General features: G+C 39.1%; 1 protein-coding gene across 1 annotated transcript; it reads left to right on the top strand.

Annotated features, from left to right (window-relative positions):
• The first annotated feature begins 837 nt into the window (after positions 1-837).
• Positions 838-14193, top strand: LOC125378134 (transcription factor E2F3-like). The gene is made up of 9 exons (XM_048393001.1): positions 838-1390; positions 2909-3023; positions 4009-4103; positions 6597-6721; positions 7140-7213; positions 8217-8316; positions 10186-10300; positions 11176-11404; positions 13160-14193. Exons 1-9 carry the CDS (start codon positions 1139-1141, stop codon positions 13372-13374), a joined length of 1320 nt encoding a protein of 439 aa, XP_048248958.1. The 5' UTR covers positions 838-1138; the 3' UTR covers positions 13375-14193.
• Positions 14194-25604: the final 11411 nt, after the last annotated feature.

Here is a 25604-nt window from a genome sequence, read left to right as displayed (position 1 = left end):
GCTCGATGAGTAGTAATACACATTTTTTTGTTTACAATCAGCTTCATTTACACGGACGAACAAGGTATTTCATTGTACATGCATAAAACTAAAGAAAAATACATTACAAAGCACGTGACAATGTGTAAGCTTTATAAATATTTAAATATTTATACACTTATTTTATGTTATTTTATCAACAAATGACCAGCCATTAAAATGAAGACACATGAAGCCGCGCTCTTGCAGCTGGTCACCGTTGTGTTGTTAATTTTGGCAATGTACCTTTACTCGAGTCTGTTTATATCTGATAGATCTTGGGAGCTTTTGGGGTTTAAAGATATCACAATTTACAGTTTGCATATTAACTCGAATTATTGTTGAATGTTTCAAAAGCCACGTTAGCTTGAAGTAGAGTGTAGTAATGGGTAGACTCTATATAGTGAATTTTATATTTTAATTAAGAATATAATAATTTTAATGTTGAATCGTTTGCTATCAAATGTTTAAATGAAAAATAAACGTCATCTTTGTGTATGTCTTCGCGATATCACTATTGCTTCAATCTGAGGTTGAGTTGTCGATTTCACTTTTGAGTTTAAAGAATGAATGAAGAGGCCCGAGCCCTGCATAAAAATAATATCTCAAAAGGAAGTTGCTGCAGTCACTCTAAAGAGGATGTTAATATCGCCTTTGTTTAGTCGTATGTAAAATGTATGTGTTTTCTGTAATTTGCTGAACTCAATAGTGTCTAATTAGCATTCGTTTGATCAAATTTTAATCCTGATCGTGATCCGTATTACGTATGCTCAGTACCGGGCTATTTCACGTGATGTCAGATCGCGGGAAATACGATTTCGCGCCAATTGATCTGCTGCTTTGTTGTGATTCACAGTGAGGCTGAGAACCTAGAATCCGAAAACAACCATCCGTACAATCTGTCTCATCGCTTGCTTCTGGCACCTCCAACTGGATACTTTGGGGGATATTTGCACACTTGGATAACTACTTTATTCTGTTTTGAACTTATTTCGGATGTTGCAACATGGATGGATCTTTATTTTGTGATTGATGTGTACCCCTACTCGGAAGTTGACAACTTACACAAGATTGCCCAGGGACCGGACTGACCTTAAAATTATTTTGGAAAGTGTTAAAAATGCCACGAAAACAGACACTAGTTACGAAGCAGGCGTACCCTGTTGTTGTAAAACAAGAACCTGGCGTAGAAGCCAAATCACCGCAAATTATGAACTTGACGAGTATTTATAAACATCCATCGAGTGCTAACAAGATGCTGGCTTCTGGAGATTTGGGACTTTACTCGACAGTGAAAGTTGAGGCTGGTTATACACCACAAGGACCCAATTACAGCCCCTCCCCAATGAAACCCTCATTAATACGACCACAGGTAAAATGCAAACATCTTGGCCACGTATGCACACAGCTGCACTGCATATGCAATGTATCAAAATGTGCAACAAGCCGATAGGGGGCACCGCCCATCCCCCATCGCTTGCCAGCCGGGCGAAAACAACGTATTATTTTGAAAACATTTCACTGTTAAAAGTTTTTTACAATCGAAATTATATTTGTTTCTTGTTTGGATGACACAAAAGTATTCACGGCCATGGACATAAACTTAATTAAAGTTGGTCGAAGTTTCTCAACTTTGATATATGACCTTTAAAAATGGCCTCTCCTCAAAGGAATATCTTGATGACGTGCAACATTTCATCAACAGATGAATAGTCTGTGGAAAGTGTTAAATCTTAAAAAATAATGCAAATGCTTAATGTCAACCTTCTGTCTTCAGTTAATTTGGTTTTGATTATGACAACTTCCTCTATACTGAGCTTTTCAGGAGGAAGACCAGACGGAAGATTAAGGTTTTGTGTTATTATACATTGCTGTTTTAGATATCTATCAGGCTATATTACTGCTCTATCGTCAGGATAATTAATACATAGATAGTACATCTAGATAAAATTTGGCCTATATATTTCAACAATACAAGCTTAAGTTGAAAGGTTATTAAGCCATATTGGGATGTTTTGGATGAACAAAGAAAACTTCTATTCTAAACTTCTCAAACTATTTCAGTTTCAATCATGGGAAGTAGGTGTCAAGAACTTGTAGATTGAGGTTTGTATAGTATAAAAAAAACGTATGCGAGTTTTGATATGTCTATAAGGTTGATTCTATAACAATGTTGTAGGTGTAATAAAATTTGAATGTTTTAGCTAAGTATAAATTATGAATCATATATAGCATACTATATGATAGTTTCTAATTAAATGTATGCAGTGCCATGAAAGAAAACATGGCAAACGATTTTTAAGCTTTCATACTCAGATTTATTTCATAACTCCACTAGCATAAAATATGTTGGTATTCAACATGTTCAATGTGTTATATAAAATACTTGCATAAAACATGACCAAATTAACTATTTATAGTTGCTCATTCTATTTTTTGTTTGAAATATAGGTGATACTAATTATCTTTGCACTTGCCATTGTTTGCAAGTAATTTTCATTTGTTGGTCAATCCGTCTTTTTAATGTCATTACTTGCATAGGCAACGTAAGTTAACCCTGGAGATTCTTGATATCATTGACTCTTGAACCAAGATAAAAAGTTGCATGTGTTGTGTTCAGCATGACATTCATGTTCGACAAAGGTACATATTATAATTATTTTAGCTTTATATTTTAGAAGTTCAACTTGTCAAAATAAATAGTCTCCATATATTCTGTGACTGTAGAATATGATAAACTAGTTCTGTTAAGAAGTCTGCTGATTCAGCCAAAAAACCCACATCATTTAATATTGCATTTGTGCTGCACTGCATCAGTGTTCAACATACTCCCGGTTGATGTAGGTTGATCCCTGTACCATGTTTGCTATGTTGTCTACTGGTTTTGCAGGCAAAGAGGAAGCTGGAGCTGGAACCCGATGGCATGAGACTGGAAGGTTTCAAGACCCCCAAGAGTTGCAAGCGAAGAGGCAGATACCCATCAGAGTCAAGTCCTCGTGCTCGCAGTAAGAACAGCTTTCAAGCACCACTTCCTAGATCCGTGTCAGAATTACCATTCCACACTAATTATTTTGCCTTTTAATATATAGGCGACATGATTAAGGAACAAAATCTCAGATTTTTGGAGTCTACCATGATATATGGGTTTAGTTTCAGTTTCTAGGCTGTTAGTCCGAGATGAGTGACAATTTTTCCCCCAAGATCATGCATGGTGATTTATCCTTTCTCTGAGCACTTGTTCAAATGACACAGGCAAAATATCTTTAATGAGAAACTTGTATTTCATACCCTTAGGTAACTGTTAGGTAGATTTCTGTTGGGTGATGCTGGGGGAATCCAGGGTGGAATAAGTCCCCACTCGGACTGGTGAGAATCTTATGTTTGGAACATTCTATGCTATCGACCCCTGTTTTACTTGGCCTACTGTTTACAAGCCACTGATGTAGCTGTGAGATTGCTGAGTGTGGTGTCCACATTCACTGCTCACCCGTGAAGATCCAGGGTAGAATAGGTAGGTCTTCAGCAACCCATGCTTGCTGTAAAAGGCGCCTATGCTTGTCGTAAGAGACGCTTAATGGGATTGAGTGGTCAGGTTCACTGATTTGGTTGATGCACGTCATCGTATGCCAACTGCGTGGATCGATACTCATGGTGTCATTCAAGGGATTGTCTGGTCCAGACTCGTTTATTTACATCCCACCTTCATATAGCTGGAATATTGTTGAGTGCGGTGTTTAACAACAAACAAACAAACAAAACATTCACTGCTTACAAGTGTCTAATATATAATCTTTATAGTGTTCGAAGTGAAGAGTGAATGTTAGGGGTCCTTTTCACAACTGGAGATGTTAAAAGTTGCAGATTTAGGGTTCCCGAGGTTTAAAGACTAAACGGGCAAACTGCAAAGGCTTCAGGATGCTCCTCCATTTTGAATGCTGCTAAGTTTCCTGAAACCTTCAAATTGTTTTTATGTCTTCTCTCTCCTTGCAGCTGCTCGGTCTCCTCTGGAGAAGACTCGCTATGATACGTCGCTTGGTCTGCTCACAAAGAAGTTTGTAGGGTTATTACGAACTGCTCCTGATGGTGTAAGTTTAAACTAATTATCAGTGTTCTGTGAAGAGATTATTTACAATTTCATAGTAAGTGCCCCTGTCAGGCAAATTTGCCTTGCCAGTGAAATACGTCACCTCTAAAAAAGCCAAGACATTAGTTATAACAGTTAACTGTATTAACATTAATTGGGAAGTTGTTGATTCTAATTTGGAAATGTTTACTTTGGTTTGCTGCAGATTATAGGGCAGAGTATCAGATCTAAATAAATCTCTGTTGAGCCTATAACTAATATATACACACAAGAACTTAACACAGAGAATTTCGGACCTTTGCCATTGTGGATAGTAAACGGTAACCACACTGATATTGTGTATGTCAGGTTTTTTTCATATCCAGGTTAGAGTAATGTCCACATCGTTATTACTTCACTTGTGTGTATACACTGTTTTCCTCCGCCCGAGAATACAAACGGTCACTTTGCAGTGTAGTAGGGACACATCTCTCTTTGTCCCCTGGTTTGAAAAACAGGGATATAGTAGTCAGCATGTCTTGTCAATATATTGATATGTTGATACTAATATTTCCAGTCAATACACATACATAGTTTGTGCAATGTCAGTGAATGCTTTTCATTTTTCATACTTTCTTAAAACATTAATTTGTTGGTTACAAACAGTGCCTACATTACTTTCCCTGTGATGGTTACATATATTGCCTACATTGGTGTCCCCGTGTTGGTTACATATAGTGCCTACATTGGTGTCTCCGTGTTGGTTACATAATGTGCCTACATTAATGTCCCTGTGTTGGTTACATAATGTGTCTACATTAGTGTCCTGTGTTGGTTACATAGAGTGCCTACATTAGTGTCCCCCGTGTTGGTTACAGATAGTGTCTACATTAGTGTCCCTGTGTTGGTTACATAGAGTGCCTACATTAGTGTCCCCGTGTTGGTTACAGATAGTGTCTACGTTAGTGTCCCCGTGTTAGTTACAGATAGTGTCTACGTTAGTTTCCCTGTGTTGGTTACATAGAGTGCTTTCATTAGTGTCCCCGTGTTGGTTACATAGTGCCTACATTAGTGTCCCCATGTTGGTTACATAGTGCCTAGATTAGTGTCCCCGTGTTGATTACAAATAGTGCCTACATTAGTGTCCCCGTGTTGCTTACAAATAGTGTCTACGTTAGTGTCCCCGTGTTAGTTACAGATAGTGTCTACATTAGTTTCCCTGTGTTGGTTACATAGAGTGCTTTCATTAGTGTCCCCGTGTTGGTGTTAGATAGTGTCTTCATTAGTGTCCCCGTGTTGGTTACATAGAGTGCTTTCATTAGTGTCCCTGTGTTGGTTACATAGTGCCTACATTAGTGTCCCCATGTTGGTTACATAGTGCCTAGATTAGTGTCCCCGTGTTGATTACAAATAGTGCCTACATTAGTGTCCCCGTGTTGCTTACAAATAGTGCCTACATTAGTGTCCCCATGTTGGTTACATAGTGCCTACATTAGTGTCCCCGTGTTGCTTACAAATAGTGCCTACATTAGTGTCCCCATGTTCGTTACATAGTGCCTACTTTAGTGTCCCCGGGTTGCTTACAAATAGTGCCTACATTAGTGTCCCCATGTTGGTTACATAGTGCCTACATTAGTGTCCCCATGTTGGTTACATAGTGCCTACATTAGTGTCCCCATGTTGGTTACAAATAGTGCCTACATTAGTGTCCCCATGTTGCTTACAGATAGTGTCCTCATTAGTGTCCCCGGGTTGCTTACAAATAGTGCCTCCAATAGTGTCCCAGTGCATTCACAGGCCATTGAGGGAAGATAGGGTATACAAGACGGTGAAGTCCCCAGCACTATATTGTTGATAGACTTAATTAGTAGAGCTGGGTATCGCCTGGTATCTTGCGATATGATGTATATCACGATATGGACTGACAATACCACTAGTATCGTGATACACCACAACAAATAGTAAGAAATGATGAAATCACTGAAATACAACTCTAAGTCCTCTTGCTTCATTCATTTATTTATTGTTATCTCAAAAACAAGTTCTTAGCAACAAAAAAACACGAACAAAATAGTTTTAAATGAAGGGATGGTTATTAAGTGTAATAATTAGTTGACACGTTTTCAGTCTCCACATCCGTGTGTACTGCCATGCTTACATGTGGCGCTATTACAGGAGGTAACTCTAGCAGTTCCTCTTCTATTCTTAGCGTATCGTGATCTCACAAACGGATGATTCAAGTGTCGTCTGTACCTAAGTATCGATAATATCGTAGGTATCGGTGAATCGTTACATCCCTATAAAATGGGTCGGTTGGTTATAGGCAGTAATTCGGTTTATTGTGTGACATCGTACCCCAACAGTAGAGGATGTTGTTCATAATATCAATCACTGGTTTGTCTGACCTTGATTTGACTATTCACAAGCAACAACAAACAAATGATTTTTAGCAGACAAAATGGGTATGAATTTCGATTGTCCTGACTTTATGCTAGCTATTGCTTTGTATTTCCAGGTTGTAGATTTGAACAAGGCCGCAGAGGAACTAGAAGTACAGAAAAGAAGAATATACGATATAACAAACGTCTTAGAGGGAATTAACTTGATACAGAAAAAATCTAAAAATAATATTCAATGGAAGTGAGTATGAAGTCTCATCCCATTTTGTTGAGAGGTTATTCATAGTACTAGCTTAGATTAGAAGGAGTAAAAATAGAACTATGTTAAATGGCTAGAAACATGATATACAAATTCTAGGATTCATAAAGACATGTCATTGCATGCCTCATGAAAACAGCTTAGACTTTCTTTACAAAAAAGGTTTTGTACCTGCCACTGTTCTGAAATACTTGCAGATTTCTTGTGGCTTTCACATTAACTATTTTTGAGCTCTCTTTGAAATGTGTCAAATCCATGGAGAGGGTAAACATACTTTAGTTACCCTTGTAAATATGCCAGCTCCGCTGCTGCTGAAGTTGCCTATCTGCTACTGTTGGCATAGCTATCATTATAAGTGACCCCCCCTCCATCAAGGTACATGTATATGTTTGTGTTTCAGAGGTGCTACTAATTCTATTGCGGCTTCCAAGGGGCTGCCTATGATAACTACAGATGTTGTTGACCTACATTCAGGTTTGTGTGCTGTACACTTATATATTACAGTGTAATCACAATAACCTTCCTGGGATACCTGTGATGATCCGGGGTAGAATAGGTCCCAGCAACCCATGCTTGACGTAAAAGGCGACTATGCTTGTCATAAGAGGCTACTAATGGAATCAGGTCAGACTCGCAGACCTGGTTGATGCATGTCATCGTATCTAACGTTTCAAAAATGGCGTGGATCGATGCTCTTGATGTCAATCACTGCATTGTCTGGTCCAGACTCGATTATTTACACACCGCTGTCATATAGCTGGAATATTGTTGAGTGTGGTGTTAAGCAACAAACAAAAAGGTCCTGGCCCCCGTTCCACAAACTGATTTTAGCATTAAAACAATCATAAGTCCCATACTCTTACGAATTTCATAATGCTACAATTTTTTATTTAACAGGGTCTTTGTGACCTTCAAATCTACAAATTATCAAAGGGTCAAAAATGAACTTTAGTGACCATTGAAAATAGTTGTTTATTTATATAGTTATGAAAGCTTTGGCCTGTCATTAAGTGAGTTGGGTTTAATGCCTCTGTCATTAAGTGAGTTGGGTTTAATGCCTCTGTCATTAAGTGAGTTGGGTTTAATGCCTCTGTCAGTAAGTGAGTTGGGTTTAATGCCTCTGTCCTTAAGTGAGTTGGGTTTAATGCCTCTGTCATTAAGTGAGTGGGGTTTAATGCCTCTGTCCTTAAGTGAGTTGGGTTTAATGCCTCTGTCAGTAAGTGAGTTGGGTTTAATGCCTCTGTCATTAAGTGAGTGGGGTTTAATGCCTCTGTCATTAAGTGAGTTGGGTTTAATGCCTCTGTCATTAAGTGAGTTGGGTTTAATGCCTCTGACACAGTATTCCAGGCAGTTAAATCATGGTGTGTCAGTTCAAAGTGGGAAGTAAGCCTGAAGTGATGCAGGTCTCCGATGTTTACCACTTTCATGAAAGCCTATCAGTGAAGATAGTGAACATCATGACTGTTTTATTTTTCAGATGTTGCAGATTTGGAAGCTAAAGAAAATATGCTTGATGATTTAATAGCCAACTCAACAAGACAGCTGAAAAATATGACGGAAGATGCTGACAATGCTCGATATCCTTTATTCAACAGTTTACAACTAAAATATCAATCCTGAGAACCAGCAATCCAATATGGAGTACTTATTGTGATGATATAGCCGAGATATCCCAGGTATTGGTGTCAAATAGCGCTGCATCACTGGTTTGGCTAGGCTGTATTGTAGATGCCTCAGGATTTGCTGACCTCTCGTATCAATACATATCACAATACTTCTGTTACGAAATATCGGTACTTTGTTTGCGCTGTTTTTGCATGAAATTCTCCATATCAACCAGTTAGTTATCTCATGACTTTTATGTAAGTAGTCTTATTTTATTATTTATTTATTGAAAATATATTCCATTTCCAATTTCATGTTAACAAATATTTAGAGTGGGCAAGTCATTTCACTATCAAGGTAGAAGACAATAAAAAACTGACGGAGGGAATTGACACAATGTTAAGAAGTGGACAGTTATGAGACTTATACGTGGATCAAATATTTTATGTACACTTCCTGACTATGGACAGAGAGTAGAATGACGTAGTGTAAAATTATTGTCCCCCTGAGAGGATATAGTAAGTCCATGTCATTCAAAGAATATTTCTGCCTACTACTCTTAAACTCGAACTTTGCATACGATCGCCAGTTGCTGAAGGGATGATGTAAATCCTGCTGGTAGCAAAGGCACTGTAAGTCCCCATGGTCCCCAGTGTGGTGGTCTACCTTCAGTTGCTGACGATCTATAGCCCGTTTTTGTCTTGTATCGTTATGTATAGTGCTATTCTCTTTTATGGTTCCGTACTAGTTTTATATCTTTTTCTGTGATAAATCTAGTTATTTTACTGTCCTTGGTTGACAGGTTTTTATGTAAGTTTCAGAGTATGTATTATGTTTAACTATTGATAGTCACGATATGGCTGAAAAATTGCCGATGTGACTTAAAATTTTAACTCACTCACTCACTCACAGAGAGTAGAAGTCAGTTGCTTCCATTTCTTGTGGTAACAATGGATTCTGTTGTTTTTGTTTGCAATATATTTTTCAATTTGACAAATATCACCTATTGGTTTGAGTTACTAACAATCCTTTCCCTGATAGTCAGTATGTGCAGCATGAACAGATATCCGTGAATACAAGTGTAACATGTATTGTAAGCCTAGTGACCTCAGGACAACCCGTGGGGATCCCAAGTTAGACTATTCTAGTTGTGGCCTATGATAGTGGTCCAAAGCTACCGATTGGATCAGGTGGTCCGGCTTAGTGATTCCCGCTGGCTTTTGAAACTGCCCTGTCCTTGTGGACTGGCAACTCTAAACATTACCCGTCAACCCCCTCCCCCCCTAATTTTTGCCAGTCCTAACTTTCAACAAATAAAAAAATGTATGAAAATAATTTGGTTTTAATACTTTCAACATCATGTTCAGTGCAAAGATGTCTTTCTGAAGTAACTTAGTTAGATCTATACGTCATTCACACAAACTTCAGTCACAATTTTCTCTCTCTCAATTTTCAATATTTCGAGACGATGTTTCAACAACAAAGATTTATAAGGTACTTTATGTGCCGGTCCAAAGGGACTGGCAGTCACATGAATTACCGGTCCAAGCCTAATTTTACTGGTAAAAAACTGGTAATTACCGGTAAACGGGAATGCTGCTGGCTGGTAGTGTGTCCTCGAACCAGGATGGCATGGAACATTACTCCAAATATTAACTGGCCGCCGTCATATTGCTAGAATATTTACAACTGTGGCATTGAACAACAAACAAAACCCCTGGCTCACCTGTATGTTCAACCGTGATCAGACTGTCACACTGACCACTGGACAGGGTTCTTTGATGATATTAAGATATTCTTGCTGTCTGAATGCCTGTGTATCTTTTCCTTAACTCTTGCACGTTAGCGTATGTGACGTACCAGGACATACGGAATCTCCGGTCTCTAGATGAACAAACTGTGATTGCCATTAAAGCGCCACCAGAGACCCGGTTAGAGGTGCCGGATCCACAACAAGTAAGTGTGATCAGATTGCTGCTACTTTGGCGAATTAGTTACAATTTCTAGGTCATTGGTTTTAAAAACACAGAGCTCCAGATAAGCTTTTGGTGTTATTGGTATTTTACCCATGTAACTGTCAATGTGGAGTTTGGCAAGGTTGACAGAATGCCCATTTATAATTTCAAAATAAGTTGCTGATTGGCTAATCGAATACGCAGGGTTACTTCACAATATTTTGATGATACACACAAGTTTTATTTTTGTAGCGTATCTGTAATGTTCGTTGCGTATTTGATACGCTTGGATTTTAGTTTACTGCATATTTCTGCATTTCTGATGCGTATTTTACGCAGATACGCAGCTTATCTGGAGCTCTGAAAACAATTGATCAGGAAAGATATTTAACAGAACAGTAACTGTACAGAGAGTATGTGCATGATTGCACACTGGGTTTTGGGATCCAGACTTGATTATTTACAGACTGCCATCATATGACTGGAATATTGCTGAGTGCAGCGCTATTAAGTGTTAAACAACTAACAAGGATTAAAGAAATTGTATTATCCCAAATAAATTCATTAAGATAATCATATTGAAAATTAAGTGATGATTGGTTAGATTTGAAACCATCTGATCATCGTTGAAATCTATTGTTCTTATTGCATTTAATAAGAACTATTTACTATTGTAACAGTGGTTTGTTGTGTTGTTTTCCCAGAAACCATTGCTTGTAAGATGCCCTCTGCAAGACTACAAATGCTAAAGAGACAATTATGGTGTTGGAAAATTTTAGTGAATTATGTATGGACCTGTATGGAATATATCTAATGTAAAGTTGTTTGTGCAGCCGAAGTGAAATGAGGTTTCATGAAAGAATTCATGTTTTTCAGAGTATACAGATCTGGTTGAAGAGTCAGAAGGGCCCAATCGAAGTGTTCCTGTGTCCTGAGGAGATCACTGACATGGACAATAGCAACGACAGCTGCCCCAGCGACAGCGGCGGCACTACCGAGAGCACCTCAAGTGATATTGGCAGTGCAAAGAAGAGTGTTAGTGTAGGGAGCTGTGGGGAGGAGAGCTGCTTCTCGGAAGATTCGGTATCCTGTGATAGTTTTAAAGGTAAGGCGGATCCTGATGCAGCAGGAGCTAATGATGGCTGGTGATCTGAATGTTAACAAGTTGTAAAGAAGTACTAGCGGTGTTGCCTTCTTACATATCCACTCTCTTCTCCACACTCAGTTTTCAGTTTTTGTGTGAAATTCTCCATGTTCCAAGTTGTTACCAGTGAGTGTGTGTTTAAAATGCATGATGGATTAATTAAGGCTCGTTCTAAATGTATTAGTCACATTTTTTGTAATCTTACTGCTGTCAGTACACGGCTGCAGAAACACTACGTTTTGCACAGAATCATTGATATTTTGGACAAAATTCTACCAATGTAAAATGTAGAAAACACATTGCTTGTAATGTCGACGAGTTATGTGCATTTTTAATCCATTAATTTAGTTTCTGAATTGGCTCAATCTTAGTTCATTGCAAGGGATAGGCATTGAGAGATTGCATGCAAAACTTCTTCTGGAGAGGTGTGTGTGTGTGTTTGTTCAAACTAGTATATAACCAAATAAACAGTTCTGTACAATCAACCTGGGAAATGTTTACATTAATTTTGGAGATATTGTGTCAAATAGGCAAATCACATCAACTTGTCATCAGCTCACCCTGAAACGAACATTAGTTAGAGATATAAAGTCTCCCGTCTTCCTGTCACTGCAGTGAAATTTCTTTTCAGTTGTGTTATTGGTCATGACTAAGTATTTTTAACTGAATCTCTCCTAGATGGGGAGGAAGTTGGTGAACTGCTGATTGCTATTTCTGGCTTATTTTACAAGACGAGTAAACATTTAATCTTAACCTCTGCGTATGAAACATTATCCTGCACAGAGTGCACAAATACCATTGAATTTGTAAATCATCATGTCTAGTGATGTTTTATCATAAATTTCATGTTTTCATTGACCAAATTTGCAAATGGCAAAACAAGCACACAAACTCCTATTGCCGCCATGACCGTGACCATGACATGAGATGCACAGTTAAGCAGTGTGCATGTAAAGGGAAGTAACTGCATACTATTTTTGGATCGCGTTGTTTTTTAGTATTGTAGCCTTTCACTGCCTGGATCATGTGTGTGAAAAGCAGAATGGTTAAGGATTTGATTTTTTTTAATGGAAATATAAACGAAACATATTGCAGACTTTATGATGATAATGGACGGTGACCGAGAACTAAGACTATCATACTTTTAATCCTAAATCCATAACATAATGATTAGGCCTGTGCATTGCTAGTAAAATTACTGGCCTTATTCAATGTGTTATAATTAAATACCATGTGAACATTGGTCTTTATGTTTTTGAATCAACAACCTCTTGTATAAGAAGTCTATATTACTAGCGGGATACATAAAAGAAGAAAATATTTTTATGTTTAATTTATTTCTTTTCCCGCTGTTTTTCAGTAGGGGTGGCGGGCCCATGAAACAAAAGATAACGAATGTGTGGCCTACCTTGTCCTGGGACAATTTCACAATTTTGATATTTCCACATCTCTCTGATCAGTCAAACCAGTGTTGTTTCTATCCCTGCACTAATTTTGTATTCATATTGAATGGCGGTCGGTCGGGTAGCCTTGTGGTTAAAGCTTTAGCTCGTCACGCCGAAGACCCGGGTTTGATTCCCGACATGGGTACAATGTATGAAGCCCATTTCTGGTGATATTGCTGAAATATTGCTAAAAGCAGCGTAAAACCATACTCACGCACGCACGAAAGCACACCCACCCACTCACTCATATTGAATGGTATTCTGTTCTCAGGTCAGCCTAAATTAAAGAATGCTCTGCTGGAGGAAGAAGACCTGTCCCCCGACTGTAATCAGAGCCTGTTACTGCAGACCGAAGACCAGAACTTTGACTCACCGTTCGTCCACCTGGAACCCCCTCTCGACGTGGACGACTACATGTTTGGTCTGACGGACTGCGAGGGCATCTCCGATCTTTTCGATGCCTATGATATCACGCTAGCAGTATAGTTGTCTGTTTAGGAATGCTGTACAGGAGAGACACACTGTCATTCTGCAATCTTTTTGTAATTTGTGTTTTCTTTTCTTTTTTTAACAAATTCAAGAAATCCTAATATTGAGGTTTAATTGCTTCAACGGTATATGATTTTGTTAAGGATGTTTCCTATGTTTGAGTGGAACTTTTTGAATTGCTATGATATATAGTCAAACTTTGTTGAAACCTCGTTAACTTAATACATTGTTTTAAGACAATGTAATGTTATTGTCCGGAGAGAAACCTCATCACCAAAATGTTCTAATATAGGTGCTCTTGACCCTTCTGACTGTCTTCATAACCAGAGTGAACAAGGTTTTGCTGAAGATACCTTGTACCAGCTTAACTATAAAGCTCTCATATGCTGTTGATGTACATTACGTAGTTGTGTAGCTTGAAGTATTTTTTTCCCCTCTCCTGCAGAGCATTCTAAACAGAGGCGTGGCTAGTTAGACTTGACCATGCTAGTAATTGATGTTAGCATGATGTGTTGTGTAGATGTGTGGCTTTTTCTGTGTGAATGGCAGGCCAGGTTTGTGGAGAAGAGATACTCATTTTGAATTTGTGAACTGCTAGTTACTGAGTGAGCATTGAATGTTTCTTCATTTAAGCACTGCATGTAATGTTTTGAAAAGCTTCCTGTTTCTTTTCGTCAGAAGTATTTACAATATAATGGGTAGTATTGTCGATAAATCATGAATAAGCTTGTACCCCCGGTATCATGATCTGATTAATATGCAAATAAGGCACCCTAGCAGAAATTGTTTTTGATCTCTGTACATGAATTCAATGTCTTGTTTGCTCAATAAACTATTGAGGGGACAGTCAGGTAGCCTAGTGGTTAAAGTGTTTGCTCGTCAAGCCAAAGACCCGGGTTCAATTCTCGACATGGGTACAAGGTGTGAAGCCCATTTCTGTTGTCCCCTGCCGTGATATTGCTGGAATATTGCTAAAAGCGGAGTAAAACTGAACTCACAAACTCAGTAAACTATTGACTTACGTTCCCACCAAGTTTGTAGGGTTTTCCGAGGTTTGAGTGATTATGTAGACAAGTATGGCTGCAAATTGTTTGTAACTATGTTATGAATGGGACGGTTCACACAGAATTTACCTCTTGTATTTGTGATGAAATCCTGGAGACTTTAAAGTCCCAATGAGCAGTTGACAAAACTTTTCCATCTACACATTAGTCACTTACCTTCAATACTTGAAAACATATGAAGTTAATGATTACTTATCCACTGCCACATAAATGCAATCTCATGCTTCAAAGGACTTGTAGTCTGATGTCCTGAGTCGAGCATGGCAAGGTGAGGTGAAATGAGGTTTAAAGTCGTGTTCCAAGCTTACAGTAGTTCCTGCTCGGTGGCCTTATTTCCATATATATCAGAACATATGTACAAGTGTATTGGATTTGTTTAAGGTGAGGTGAGGTGAAATGGGGTTTAACGTTGCGTCCAAGATTATTGCACTTATATAGCGATGTGCATGTACGTGTGTGTGTGTGTGGCTGGTTGTACTAGTCCGGACTGATGCTGATTTATAGTGCTAGCTCACTGAGATACCATGCAGCAGTTTAACATGAATACCCCACTCAGACACAGTATACTGACTCCAAGCCAACCAGTCCTTGCTTTAGCCCCTTAATGCCGAGTGCCAGACAGGATAACAACAAGTACCATCTTTTAACGTCTTTTGGTATGACGCGGTCGGGGATCTAACCCACTCTCCGGGCGGACGCTCTACCACTAGACCACGGAGGCGGTCTGGATAGGTTGAACACATCAGTAACACTGTCTATTATTTATTATATATATCTTTTAAGTATTTATGAAGTAAAAGACGAGGGGGAATTGTTTATCATACAATAAAACACTGCAGTGAAAATCCATGCTAGGCCCAGGCCCTTGTGATTTATTCTCCTTGCAGTGTTTAATTATATGATAACAACCATGAGTCGTTCATCTCTTATGTGAGATATCAACAATATTTTCAATCTCCCTAGGATGTTAATAAATTTTAAATTTTACAAGCTTTAAAATTCTTTACCCATATTTAAATAATAGACTCCCTGTATCTAATCAGATCTTCACAATGTTGGACAAGTCTGTTTTATGAACAGAGGCCAAAATTGAGTATTTTCTGAATATTCTCATCTTGTATTGATTATCTGTAAAATTTCTCCCAATTCAGATTGCCATATCTCTCTCACTGTTTTGATGCGGTCGTTTGGCCACACTTTTGTCTGTTGCCCAGCTGCATCTAGGGGGGATAATTCACTACCCTAACAAAAATAACATCCAATTTATGACGTCGTCAAGTTGCGAGTGCATGTTCGAATCTCCAGAAATGACATCATGATAGAACAATCTTTTTCAGTGAAATAAACCATACTTTGTTCTTCATTGTTCACATAGCCATCTTATATTACATGATCAATACTTTTTAATGATCAGTCAATGCTGTACAAATTAACTCAAAGGAGTCAACTATTTCCATGGATCATTTGGTCAGTTCACTTCAGAAAACGATCTCTTCTCCACAATCTTGCTCTAGAGGTGCTTTATTTATATACCATATTTACATGAAGACAAACTGTACAAACTGTTTCTTATTTTGATTATGCAGATCACTGCCAAGTACATAATGTACTGATATAGGTGTATCCCTTGCTGTGCTGTTTCCGTGGTATTTATTATAGTGAAGCAGCCGGTAAAAGTGCTTTTGTTGACATTGTTACGGTATTGCCCTATTAACCAGCCATGTTGTCATCCCCATTGTTTTGAGTGTCTCAGGTATGTGTGGGGTCATCTCAAAAGTTCTTTTTATTGCAAATCAGGACTTGATTTCAGATATTGCTGTACTAGATTTCCTCTGAACCCTTTGAGATGGCCCATGACTAATGGCAGGTGTAACTGAGTCTTTTATGTCGTTTGCAGTAGGTGTTTCATTCATTGCACACATGTCAAGATGTTACGTCACAAAATAGAAATTTGTTGTCGAGATATATTTTTATGTTAAACATTTTTGATAAGCGTTGGGATGGTTTGTGTTGTTTTTGAAAATACCTTCAAGTTTAGTGCAAAAAAATGTTATGGAAATCTTGACGATTTGATAAGTCGTAGATATAGATATGCAGGTGCAGTTATGTACTCGGGTGCATATTTTGCACATATAGTTGACAGGTTTGCTTAACTGCATCTCATTTAAGTGTTTTCAACTTTTGTATAAAACACTGATGTACTCGAATACTTTTTTACCACAGCATTTTCAGTGTAAAAATTCTGTTTGCTTTTAACTTTATAGCTTGCCCCTTTTAATTTATTATCACTAGATTTATATATTTAATCCCATGAATTGTTGAATGAAGTTAATATGGAAAACAAAACAATAATTTGAATATCTTTTAGTATTTCTAGTCACCATGCCAAATGTTCTAAATAGTATTAGTGAAACCATTTCTAGATTAATTGGACAAGGTTCATTTTACACGGAACATTTTGATAAATACAAACTTATCAATGCTTAGGGTGCAGTGAAAAAGACAGTCAAGAGTTATCTCCCCTTGACCTCCATTTCAGTCCATGTGGAAGAGATAAGTTCGAAAAATCTGTGAGAAGGAAAGACTCCTCAAATTTTATGATTGTTCCACATTTATGAGATTTTGGTACAGACCAGGGCCCACTTGTACAAAGAGATCTTAGAGCTATGACTATCGTAAGCCTATGTTAAAGTATGGGAGTTACGATCATCTTAGCGCTAAGATCGCTTTGTCAAGTGGGCCCAGTAAACCAAATAATGATAATAAAAAAAAATTCCTTATCTTATGGAGTGTTCATGTTACTGTGGAAATACATCATCTATCCTCTGGTAAGACCAACAGAGGCCCTTTAGTCAATGTGAACAAGAAAAAATAGCAGTTGGAGGTGGGAAGGTATGCATCTGTTGACCCTACAGTCTGTTTGTTCATATTTTCTGTGCATATGCATTTATGGATTTTGGTGATTGTAATACAACACAAACACTTGTACATACTGGAAGTGAAAACAGGTGCTTGAGTCGGACAGTTCTATTTACATCCTGCACAGTGTATATTGTATTGTATAATTTATTTAGCATATATGTACAGGTTTGTAGTTAATATAAGATGATATTAGCACAATTCTGACCTTGTAAGAGAAATGGTCATAAAAGTAACATTATTACTGAAGAAATATTTTGATAGATATTGCAGAAAATGAAATAATTATGTTATTGATGGATTAGAAAATAATTATCTGCTTACACAAGTCAAGAAAAGATTGCTCGTTTCCTTGCATGAAAATAGGTTGTAGCTTCCCTCATTGACTTTAAAATATGCCCATTTGTAAGATCTACATTTCATTTGTGAATGACGCAGCTGGTGAGGGTGTTCCTGAACTGGGTTTCATCGTCTTCTCAGTGTTCCAATTCTCCTCCATCCATGCATCATCCATAAATACATTTATTTTTGTACTGCGGTAATCTTGTCTGGAAAGTGCCTTGTTGATGTTTGTATTTTTGTCACTAAAGACTCACTTCACACATACTCGCCTGTAGCCTTTAGCATTCTATATTCACATCTACTCCCATCCATGCACATTAACGCCCATCTCTGAAGAAATCTTCCCTTTAAGAAAAATCTTCAATTTTACATCTATTTTCAAGGCCCAACTTGTGATGTGCTCAAGTCTCTATGGGTTCATCCTGGTCACTGGTGTGGACCAACAAATGTCTTGATTAATAAATCTGAGACACGTTCTAATATACGTTGGCAACAAAAATGTCGGGAAAATGAGGTTGAGACTTGTGAATTCTCATTACATGGGAGTTGGGAGTGTTGGGATGAAGAATTTATGAAAACAGAATGTTTTGGCAGTGTTTGTGCAAATCATTTAATTAGTAATGATACTTATTTCCTACCAACCTGATACTTAAAAGATTTTTATGTTTTGAAAATGAAAGAAAATGTAACTTATGTAGTTTTGAGTAGGTTTAACTTGAAGGAAAATTGTGAATTTGAGGTATTATTTCAGTTGGCACATGTTCGTTTTAGAGCAGCCTTCTGACTGCACACCTGTACACAGTTGATTAAAAGCACAATTGAAGATGCTACCTATTTTCTGTAATTTCCTATTTGATCATGTGTGCCAATAACTGGTGTCTTGTATTTGAACATGGTCAAAGCTTTTTTTGTAACATTTTTTTTCGAAGTTTATAGTTTTTCAAGAATGAGTCATTTATGTGTCATCTGTCCTCGATTCAAGAATGAATCATTTGTGTCACCCGTCGTTTATGCTGTCGTCATTGCTGTGTCTTCACAGTTTGTTAGTCTTCTTCATGTTTCATGCGGGGGCATGGGTGGCCCAGTCGTCTAAGGCGCCGCGATTCGCTGTGCAGAGTTGCGTCCCTTGGGCACGCCAGAAACCTATGATTGTGGGTTCGAATCCCAGTTCGCCCCAATTATGTTTCTAGGTTTGTCAGCACCATACCCGTGCTCGTGGGTTTCCGTGATATAACTGGAATACTGTTAAAAGCGGCGTAAAACCCCACTCACTCACTCATGTTTCACGCAGTGTTGCTTGTGACACCAGCCATGAGTCAAATGTATTGTCGGACTTATTTTCTTCGTCTAATTCCAAGTGTGAATCTCGTATCTATGAGACTAGTTTACATTTACATCACATAGCTTCCATTTGAATCTTACTGAAATTACTTAGCATCAGCTGTACTTTATTACTGTGGGGTACACATACAAGTTTATCCTCAAGTTACAGTTAGCTCTGAACATCACACTTACTAGCTGATGCTTTGAAAGTATCGAAGTTAGGATGCTGATACATGAAAAAGCTTCTGACATTATGCAAGACATATATCAAATGTATTTAGTTTCTATGATGAATTCTTAGGTTTGTTTTCCATCAGATAAGAATGTACTTATTTGATATGATTATGTCGCAGGGGATAGCTGAAATAGTGCTGACGCGGCATTAAGCATCATTCTCGCTTGATATGGTTTTATCAGCCCAGCTAGCCACATTCCACTGCCATGATGGCTTCCAGATGGACAAGTAGTCATCCCTGTTATGTTTCTATAAAACCAAACCATTAAGGAGCAAGTGATGTATATGAAGTTGTTTGCAACATGTACTCCCATCTAATAATTGAAATCAACTCACTTTGAAATGGGATTTGTATTGTCAAGAGCAGCTATCTTGGTCATCAGAAAATAAAACAATATTTTTTAAGATAATTTGCTTGTTTGCTTTTATGAATACTGACCTGCCACTCTCTCTATCCCATGGACCTGCCAGACTCTCTATCCCATGGACAAAGCAGATTCTGTGTCCCATGGACCTGCCAGACTCTCTATCCCATGGACAAAGCAGACTCTGTATCCCATGGACCTGCCAGACACTGTATCCCATGGACCTGTCAGACTCTGTATCCCATGGACAAGGCAGACTCTGTATCCCATGCACATGCCAGATTGTTTATCCCATGGACAAAGCAGGCTCTGTATCCCATGCACCTGCCAGGTTCTGTGTCCCATGGACAAAGCAGACACTGTATCCCATGGTCAAAGCAGATTCTGTGTCCCATGGACCTGTCAGACTCTGTATCCCATGGACAAAGCAGGCTCTGTATCCCCTGGACCTGCCAGACACTGTATCCCATAGACAAAGCAGGCACTGTATCCCATGGTCAAAGCAGATTCTGTATTCCATGGACCGACTAGGCACTGTGTCCCATGGACAAAGCAGACTCTGTATCCCATGGACCTGCCAGACTCTCCCATGGACCTGCCAGACTCTCTATCCCATGGACCTGCCAGAGTCTCTATCCTATGGACCTGCCAGGCACTGTGTTCCATGGACAAAGCAGATTCTGTATCCCATGGACCTGCCAGGCACTGTGTTGCATGGACCTGCCAGAGTCTCTATCCCTGGGACCTGACAGGCACTGTGTTCCATGGACAAAGCAGATTCTGTATCCCATGGACCTCCCAGATTCTGAACCCCAAAGGCAAAGCAGATCTTGTATCCCATGGACAAAGCAGACTCTGTATCCCGTGGACCTCCCAGATTCTGAACCCCAAAGGCAAAGCAGATGTTGTATCCCATGGACAAAGCAGATTCTGTAACCCATGGACAAAGCAGACTCTGTATCCCATGGACAAAGCAGACTCTGTATCCCATGGACAAAGCAGACTCTGTATCCCATGGACCTGCCAGGCGCTGGTGGTTGGGGGTGCTGTCATTGATAATGATGTTCGGCCTGTCAGCAGTGGACGTATTTTTTAGAATCAGTCCCAAGCGACCTGGGTGATCAGCCTGAGTGACTTTGCTTATTGCCGGTCATCATACCCCAATAATGTGGAACGTTGCTTATAATAATTATCCCCGGATAAGGGGAATTGTCAGGTCGAGACTTATTTACAGGATGCGGTCGGTTACATAGTTGGAATAGTGCTGAGCGCCGCTGCTTGCTGCTCAAGACTAATTTTTCATCAGTGCTTGTGTGTTTCACCAAGTGATGAAAACAGGATAAACGCTGTCCATGCCAAACCCGAGTACATGAAACATGACATATTTTTAGCCCCTTCAATTAACATAAGTTCAAATTTACTGTCAAGATTGTTGGAATATTGCTGTCTGGGTAGTTAGTATAATACTGTGACATTGATTTGAACAGATTTAAACAGTGAGGGTATTGATTAGTCCATGTAGCCCCTCATAGTATTGTAACTACTTTGATTGGCTGCGACATTCCGAGGCCTACGTCATGGCAACAGGCTTTATCATTATCACAGCGCAACAATTTTAGAAAGACAACTTTGTTAGAGCACAGACGAGCAATGTGGGAGATGATACAGAGGGAATATACTACTCATAAAAGGTAAAGGACAACCCGATTCTTTCATATTACTATAGTTAATCGGTCATGCCACAAGAGTGTATTTTAGAAATAAACGACGAGTGGGTGTTTTTTATCGTACAATAAACTACTGCAGGGTGAATAAACCATGAGGAGAGCATCATCATGGACAAATCCTATTTTTGTGTTTGACAAATGTGGCCCAATGTGAATTGTTTACTTGTCCGGGAACGTGCATTTCATAACCCAATCTCATTCAAATCTGATCTCCTCATTATAGAAAGCTCCAATTAGTGTTTAGTAAACATTCAAGAAAAAAACAGAATACCAGAAGAAACGTAGCATTGTTTTATATCATTAACTATTGCAAAATAACATCCACACAAGTTAATCATCATACAGGACTTGTCAGACGTGCTCGTTCACAGCCTCTCGATGTATGCCGGAGTTTGATAAGCGAGTCTCAGGTACAGTACTTGTTCACAGGTGTGTCACTTGTTTCCATCTGTTGCTCCAGTGGGGAGCGTTGTCTTTATATAGAGCATGGTGACGCATAGCTCCACACATCCACAAAAGTTAATCATCATACAGGTAGAGTATGTCATTATTAGGAAGATTCCCTTTGTGTGTCGATTCCCCTCTGAAATGCCGAGGAGAGCACACACAGTTTCTTCTCGTCGGTCTCCGATACTTTAGTCCAGCCAGACGACGGAAGTACAGACGACCGGCGACGTACTTGTCTCGTCGGGTCGTTCAAAATACAACTGTCATCTTTGCTCTTGCGACTGGACATTGCTGCCGGTTTATCTGAACACAGAACTAGGGAACTTCGTTTCTGACACTGTCGAGTTACGGAATAAACAACGTCCGTCTTGCCTTTGTCTGAACTAGCCCCGTATGCCACTGGCACAGCAGTGTAAATGGCGGTACTCTGGTTCATCATGACCACACCCAATTTCCTCTGTCTCTGATCTTCTTCGTCATAGTCATAGAACAGGTCCAAGATGTTCAGACAGCAATTTGCATCCATGATCGTCCTTTTGCAGGGATCCAATGTTTGAATTTCAAAGTTTTAACAGACCTTCTCGTGCAGGACTTGTCAGACGTGCTCGTTCACAGCCTCTCGATGTATGCCAGAGTTTGATAAGTGAGTCTCAGGTACAGTACTTGTTCCCAGGTGTGTGGCTTGTTTGCATCTGTTGCTCCAGTGGGGAGCGTTGTCTTTATATAGAGCATGGTGACGCATGGCTCCAGCAGAGATGACGGTTATGGCTGGCTGTGAACCTCTGCCTGGGTAGCCCCATGATTTCTTTCTACGTACGTCAATTATCATGTTATTTTTGTATCAGAACATCCGCTTTTCAGTCTCACCTAATAACTGTAAGGATCCGGTCTTCATCCCTTCTGGCTGTATCTCGTAAGGTACATCAATGACGTATGTAGATATAGTATGTATGTCTTGTTGCAATGTCTTTAAGTACTATATTCTTTAAATAGTTATCTTTAACGAAAGGAGGGTTACTTTAAAAAATAGATTATGAAATATGGTCATAATGAATTGATATTTCAGCATAGATTATTTGGTAACTGTACCTTCCATCCTAAAATAATTATAAGACATAATCATACCAAACAAATTTGAATGAAATGACTTAATGTAACAAATACATGTACGGTTACTGTTGTAACTGAATTCAGAAATCTTATTAATCCTCCCGACCATTCGGTATTAACAACAACTACGTAAAAAAGGCTGATTTAAGATCTAAAATATATTCCTTAATACAGGCTACGATTTGAAAATGGTATCAGTGTAATATCAGTGGCTAGAATATCATGGTGCAACCAGGTTTCTGTTAAACATATAACATCATAACTATCTAATTCAGCACTGATTAAATCTACTTTGTCTTTAAGACTGCGTACGTTTAGATGTATAATCTTTAAATCTGGACTATGCAAAGGTCCTTGATTCGGATGGATATCACCGCAGCAGAAGAGAAAAAGTAAAACTAAGATTGATAATCGGAAATTATATAAGCAAAGTAACCCAAATTATAGAGAAATGTGTATCATCTTCCCGAAATGATTAGCATGTAGAATAGATTAAAAAAACACCCACCGCCAGCCTGTATTGAACAATATCAACCGGCATCGTTAAAGCAACATGTACAGTTACAATCGGGCTGGCGGTGAATCTTAATGAAGAACACCTTGTTAAAAAGACACACCGAAACTGATTTGCATAACTGATGACCACAACATATTGCAGAATATCAAAATAGTAAAAATGATACAGTATAACCTCATACTGAAGAGAAAACAAGAACAATACAGAGAAGTAAAATAGCACGTCATATAGAAATGAGATAAAGTAATCTGAGAAGGGATTCATACGTTATATACAACTTAATTTTTTTTTAATTATAATACTCCGAATTACTTAATTATGGTGCACGTTTTTGGTTGGTGATTGTTCAGTAATGTCATGTGTGTATGTTGCATCAATAATAAGTTGGTATGATCGCCGATAATGAAGTAATTAGCCAATAACACTTTGGCCCGTCTTGGCCCGGCCCGGCCCGACTTTTAGGCAATGCCTGTCTGTGTTTCCCAACGGCCCGAGCCGGATCATAACCACTACCCCGGCTACACCCTCAACTATTGAACTGCATGGCAAGTATTTATAAAACGACCGGGGGAGGAAATATTCTGGGGGAGATTTTATTTCGCAGGGTGGGGGAGAGTTTATTTCGAGAGGGGCGGAACTATACCGGTATAAATTCGCTGGGGTGAGATTTTATTCTAGGGGCGAATATATTTCGTGACACCGGCCGCTGTAGTTAGCAGGCAACCAGAGTATCGTACACACACCAGCATGGTGTTAAACCAAAGCCCCCGATTGTACCATGCCAAACAGCGGGGTGCAAAATGTATAAATACACGTCATATAGATATATGTATAAATACATTTTGCAAACGGCTGACATCCACACATTATATTATATTTGGAGTAAATTATGATGTGGAAGGCAGTTGGGGAGTGGATAAGGGACCAGGAAGGAAAAGAAAAAATCCCCGACCAGTATAAAATGGAGTGTTATGTTTGATCTGAGGGTGGGTACATCTTAGACCCCCCTCTTCCCTGATCACTCCCGCAATCCGCCGATTTTCTTTTCAGTTCAATTCTTTTAACATGGCTGGCCCCTCGCCAGTTTTGTCGAGGTAACATGTCTGACCATACCAATTTGGTATTCGAGAGTTTTAGCTGAGCGTATGTTTTGTCCAGATATATGTTGTCATAAAGTTCCTTTGTCCCCTTGGTACATAGATCGTTTGATCCAAGATGGATAACCAGAAACTCCGGCTCGAGATGGCGGGCAACAAGTGTATCCACCGCCTTGCGGAATTCCCCCCACTTCATTCCGCCCTTGCCTGTCAGTGGGTACCCGTCAGTAGGGAGTCCGATGTAGTGGTCAGATGGTTGTGGAATCGGACCATATCACTGAACCCGATACACCATACGTCTGAACCTTAAATACACTAGCAGCATTTTTGTTATAAAAAAACATGTTTATACTTACCTATTAATTTATTTACGGTATTTGTTTGTTTACCTTTATGTCTATATATTGTTAGAGTTAGTGAAAGTAAGTATTATCCCGTTTCCCCCGTGGAAAGGCAACAGGCGGATTGGGTGGTCAGTTTGTTTTTGTTTCTGCTAGGTGTAGTGTTAAGTGGTGAGTTGAGTAATGCGGATATATTTGCTGTAACAGTTTGATTTCCAACGCCCATATTCCTGGATCTGTTTGGAACTAACCCCATTAATTGCTGCTGTGGTAGCCGCTCCAATGCGAAAAGAGTGAGACGAAAACAAATGAAGAATGAGCTGTGGTAAGGACAAAGCCAGGGCCTTTCTCAAAATTGACTGAAATTGGAATCTAGTTAAAGGACGTCCATCAAAATGGACGCACATATGACCGTGCACTGGTGGTCTGATGGATAGAAACTGTTGCATTGCTCTGACAGGACACAGTCTAGAGTGAGGAATAGCTGTTATTTTTATTTGCACACCTCTGCCACTGTGATCCGTTTTGGACGAGCGTAAACATACCGTTATGTGACTTATATCTCCTGCCACATGAATATCAGACAAAAGACACGCCTTATGCATCACTCTAAACCCAAGTGTTCCACTTCTGAACACTAGACAGAACACATGGATGTAACACTTTTAGAACGCGTCCATGTGTTCTGAAAATATTCTGAACGTTGATGTTCTCGACCCAGAACAGGAGTGTTCTACAAA

The sequence above is a fragment of the Haliotis rufescens genome, unplaced genomic scaffold, assembly GCF_023055435.1.
Source record: "Haliotis rufescens isolate VD_foot unplaced genomic scaffold, xgHalRufe1.0.p SCAF_1, whole genome shotgun sequence".
Lineage (NCBI taxonomy): Eukaryota > Metazoa > Mollusca > Gastropoda > Lepetellida > Haliotidae > Haliotis > Haliotis rufescens.
Note: the sequence above shows the minus strand (reverse complement) of the source record. Positions and strands in the feature narration are given on the sequence as shown.